General features: G+C 31.4%; 1 protein-coding gene across 2 annotated transcripts in view; it reads left to right on the top strand.

The window, feature by feature from the left end:
- The window catches only part of LOC115244585 (caseinolytic peptidase B protein homolog), a 6,047-nt gene extending 1,059 nt beyond the window's left edge, over positions 1 to 4,988 (top strand). For both annotated transcript variants that reach the window (XM_029822341.1, XM_029822340.1), the window contains exons 2-11: positions 200 to 799; positions 905 to 957; positions 1,137 to 1,326; positions 1,465 to 1,715; positions 1,821 to 1,911; positions 1,993 to 2,200; positions 2,347 to 2,479; positions 2,557 to 2,769; positions 2,851 to 3,148; positions 3,223 to 4,988. In XM_029822341.1, the coding sequence (XP_029678201.1) occupies positions 457 to 799; positions 905 to 957; positions 1,137 to 1,326; positions 1,465 to 1,715; positions 1,821 to 1,911; positions 1,993 to 2,200; positions 2,347 to 2,479; positions 2,557 to 2,769; positions 2,851 to 3,148; positions 3,223 to 3,371 (1,929 nt within the window). In that variant the 5' untranslated portion in view covers positions 200 to 456 and the 3' untranslated portion in view covers positions 3,372 to 4,988. The remainder of the gene's footprint in view (positions 1 to 199; positions 800 to 904; positions 958 to 1,136; positions 1,327 to 1,464; positions 1,716 to 1,820; positions 1,912 to 1,992; positions 2,201 to 2,346; positions 2,480 to 2,556; positions 2,770 to 2,850; positions 3,149 to 3,222) is intronic.
- The last annotated feature ends 6 nt before the right edge of the window (positions 4,989 to 4,994 follow it).

The raw sequence follows: 4,994 nt of genomic DNA, 5'->3' as shown, positions 1-4,994 counted from the left end.
TATAGTAGAAAAAAAAAGATCGAGAGAATAAAGAGAGACAGAGAGAAATATATATCTTGTGTGTGTTGCTCTGATATTTATTATAATATATAAAAAAAATAGTTTCTCTTATTTGTAAAAAAATAGTTAGATTATTTGCTATTATGTCCCATCGAGATTTTTTTAGAACTTTCTTACGAAATATTTTCTATATTTTCAGAAGATTGGCGAAATCGTTACTTGTTGCTATAGAGATGATATTCATGACACACTGTAAAAATTATCGATTAATTCCAGTTGTGTGGATCGTGTAAACATAATAAACCGACGCCAAATAAAGACAGTTATGTTGTTATAGCAACTATCTGTAATCTGTAATAATCTAACATCCGTTTGCGTCGACGCTCGACACGTGTGACGTTTTCAAATTAGTCGGCAACACAGTGGCAAACTCGGCGCAAAAATTGACAGATCGAAATGTCACGATTATACGTATTGAAATTATGCTCCATGATGAAAAACGCTAGAACGCCGGAGTGCGTTTTGAGCCGATTTCACCTTAAATACAGTGATCGAGCAAACAGCGCGATGTGTCAGAGAGGTTATACTCAGTATTCCTCACAACTGGCATCGCAGATTTATCCGCTGTACAGATTGTTGGACAGGGTATTGTCCGATTGTCCCGTGAAACTTTCAACAACAGCGAAAGAAGAATACAGAAAATACGACTACAAGTACAGAAGACATTACAAGCATCTTGGAATCCTTTTAAGCAGTCTTGGATTTATAGTAGCATTTTGCGATGCCCCAAATTTAACAGGTAGGTGTCTTATTGTATATATTATTGATGTATGTGAGTGTGTGAAAAGTATATATAACATTAATATGAATAAATGAAGAAATAATAATGTATGATTCTTTGCAGAAAAGAGATTTTTTCGTTCTGCTCAGTATGGTAATATTTCAGAATTAAAAAAGGTAAGTTTTTTGATAAAAATGTAAATTTTTAAGAGAGGTATTATCTAAAGTTACCACATAGCTTGAAGAGAATCATAATTGTAATTTTCATTAGAAACTTTTTATTTTTTAATTATTTTCTCATATAGATAGTTATTCTTAAAAAAGTAAGGAGATACTGACAGTACTATATGTTTCAGACTATAGCAGATGGCATTGATATAAATATTAGACACCCATTGGGTTGGACAGCATTACATACTGCTGCTATAAATCAGAAAGTAGAAGTCATTAAAATTTTGTTGCAAAATGGCGCTGATGTAAATGCAGGAGATAATTTTGTTAATGTATATAGGACTGCTATGGAAATGGGCTTACATTCTTTGGATGGTACTTATATTCTATATTATTTATAATATTCCATATATTCCATCCTCTTATAAATATTAAAACTCAAGAATATGTGCACCTTTTGTACAATATATGTAGAATTTATATTAATAATTGATTTTATATTGGATGTTTCAGTCCTTATGAAGCGAGAGGAAGAATTTTCTGATCGATTGAATAATCGTGCTACGTTTCAAGGTTTTACAGCATTGCATTATGCTGTGTTGGCTGATTCAAAAATATGTGTGAAAGCATTATTAGATGGAGGAGCAAATCCAACTGTAGAAAATGAAGCTGGCCATCGAGCAGTTGAGTATGCTACAGAAGGAGAAATCAAAGAAATGCTTATCAAACATGCTATTAAATACGATGAAATAGTAAAAGAGAAGGTATATATCACAAAATTATATTTCTTTAGTCATACAAGTCTTTTATGTGCAAGATTACGTGAAAGCAGGAATATTTGCACATATAAACAAGAATGTCTGGTTTAGGATGCGGAGGAACGTCGTCGATTTCCATTGGAACAACGTTTGAAGCAACATATTGTTGGGCAGGAAGGACCAATTTCTATTGTTGCCTCTAGTAAGATTATTTAACTATTTTTATTGTGAAATAGTTAACAAAACATTTATTACAAATTATTATATTATTTAATATTATTAGCTATTAGGAGGAAGGAAAATGGTTGGATAGATGAAGAGCATCCACTGGTATTTCTCTTCTTGGGTTCGTCAGGCATTGGCAAGACGGAATTAGCTAAACAATTAGCTGCTTACATTCACAAGGATAAACGAGACAGTTTTATTCGATTGGATATGTCTGAATATCAGGAAAAACATGAGGTTGCAAAATTAATTGGAGCACCACCGGGGTATAATCTATATTATTATTATTATTGTTATACTTTAATTTTTCAGTTTAATTATTTTCCAAGCATATATGTCTTAAGTTTGCATGTATTATATTAAAAATTTTATATTTTTAATATATTAGTAATTATTAAATTTATTATTATAGATATGTGGGACATGATGATGGTGGACAATTAACCAAACTTTTAAAAAAACATCCTTCTGCTGTTGTACTATTCGATGAGGTTGACAAAGCCCACCCTGATGTTTTGACTATTCTACTACAGCTCTTTGATGAAGTATTTATTCATAACTTAAATCATATTTGTCTATTCTTATGGTGTTTTTAAATAAAGCAATTACTTTTACTCTTAAGGGAAGATTGACTGATGGTAAAGGAAAGACAATCGAATGCAAAAACGCCATTTTCGTAATGACATCAAATTTAGGAAGCGAAGAAATTGCAGAGTATGCAATGCAACTTAGAACAGAAGCTGAAAGATTATTAAACCATAGGCTAAGTAATACTTCTGATGAAGATCAAGAACCAGAACGTATTGAGATATCTCGTAACTTTAAAGATCAAGTGGTATGTACACTAGAAATAAAAGCAAAAGATGACTTAATTTAAGCATAAATTGGAAAGTTGCATAATAAAATCGCCTCACAGGTACGTCCGATACTGAAAGCTCATTTTCGGAGAGATGAGTTTCTGGGAAGAATAAACGAAATAGTATACTTTTTACCATTTTCCCGAGCAGAGTTAATAAAATTAGTCACCCGGGAATTGGAAGCGTGGGCTACGCGTGCAAAAGAAAGGCACATGATCGAATTAAAATGGGAAAGAGAGATCCTATCGGTATTGGCAGATGGGTACGATGCCCATTATGGTGCTCGTTCTATTAAGTACGAAGTAGAAAGGCGTGTTGTCAATCAATTAGCAGCAGCTCACGAACGCGGGCAGCTTGGTATCTAATTTCTTTATATATATTGCCTGGTTTATATATTGCATCATTTTTCTAACATTTTTTTTTTTTTACAGGTAAAGGATGTTGCGTATTGCTAAAAGCAAAGTGGCATGAAAGCGGTGCAAGCATAACCCTTTCTGTTCGGCAAAAGGGTTCAAAAAATTTTGTCGATATTATAGAAACAGATAAATTGACGACAAACGTTAATTCAAAATTTTTATAATTGATGCTATGTATATAGAAAGAAAGGATGGAACTTTATTTCAATACTTGTACATAAATACAATACTACTATCATCTGAAGAAGAAGTATATATATATATATATAGAAGTCGATAATTTTGTAATATGGTACAGTATATAAACAGCATATAAAACATAATGTACATATTGATTTATAGTTCAAATGTATAAAACATAATAAAATGTATGGAAAAAAGATTGGGAAATATGTTTTATAAATTGCAAATCTGCGAGAGAAATGTCGGATAGAATACATATGGTTTCTGATGTAAATAACTCTTTATTTTAGATGCAATTATGATTGGATCGAGAATACATTACAAGAAAATATTAATTACACATCACATTTAGAATACATTACTTGCTCTTCGCGGTGTGTGTGTGTATGGAGACGAGAGACTTACTTTTAAAAACTCTTCAAAACTCGTCGCAGCAAGAACGTCCTTTCTGCCTTACTTTAAAATCACGACACAAGTAAGATAAAACAATCCTTCTTATCCTTATTATTGGCAGGACAAACGTCACCATGTTTTTCACTTTTTAAATCTCTTGTTAATTAAGATATTAAGTGAGGCTCTTCTTGGTATACCGTATAATGCAAGGCAAATTCAGGTTCATCAATAGGTGTGTTTATTGATTAAAGAACCACGAACGAGTTTTCTTTTCATTCACATAAAAAATATAACAACTCGCGCTGGTTCTGTAAAACAACCGATGTGTCGCGACATCAGTTTTTCATCGGTGAACAATTGAGTTTTCAGCATACACGTCAAATAAGTCGAGTTAATTTTTTTCATTTGGTATAAATATAATTTGACATAAGCTTTGAAAAATTGAGCTCCTTATGTAACGAGAACATGTGTAAGTATATTTTATAAAGAACTCTTCGTCGACGTGGTGTAGAATATAGAATACATATCGAAAGTACATTTCAGCAGACACCCAAGATGATTGTACGACGGTAAACATATATATGTATATATGTATATATATAAGAACATTTTTGTCAAGAATGTATATTAATATAGTGCGACTGTAAAAACGGAAACCAATAATAGCAATTGGTGATAAATTATACGAATATTTTTTTCGAGATAACATTTTAATTATTTTTTTTTTAATTGATTTCAGATTCGACATTTCAATTTTATTCGCATTTCGCTCTTACTATCTGATCTCAGTTTTTTATTTGTAAAGCACTGCTTTACGGATAAAGCTCTTTAATACAAACATAACGCTTTGCGTTTCTAAATTATCTTTATAGGCCAACTATCATCATATACTGTGTGATTAATTTTTATTATAGAAGCTTCATTAAAAACGACGATTCTGCTTTTTTATTTTCCATTGAAAATTTGTCTCTAACTTTGTCAAAGCAAATATTTCTATTATCGATATCCATCTTTACAGTCGCATAAGATGCCTCTCTCTAACTCTATATACTATATTTTTCTCTCGTCATATATATTATATAGAATATTAGAAATACTGTTTAAATATATATATATAAGTTTTAAGCGTACGATTCGGACTACGCTTCCATGTAGCGAAGCGTTTCTTCTAGATCTTTTCTCTCTTTCTCTCTCTCTCTTTACATATATAT

This window comes from Formica exsecta, unplaced genomic scaffold (assembly GCF_003651465.1).
Source record: "Formica exsecta isolate Colony F162 unplaced genomic scaffold, ASM365146v1 scaffold826, whole genome shotgun sequence".
NCBI classification, from domain to species: domain Eukaryota; kingdom Metazoa; phylum Arthropoda; class Insecta; order Hymenoptera; family Formicidae; genus Formica; species Formica exsecta.
The sequence above is the reverse complement of the archived record's forward strand: the minus strand, read 5'-3'. Positions and strand labels throughout refer to the sequence as shown.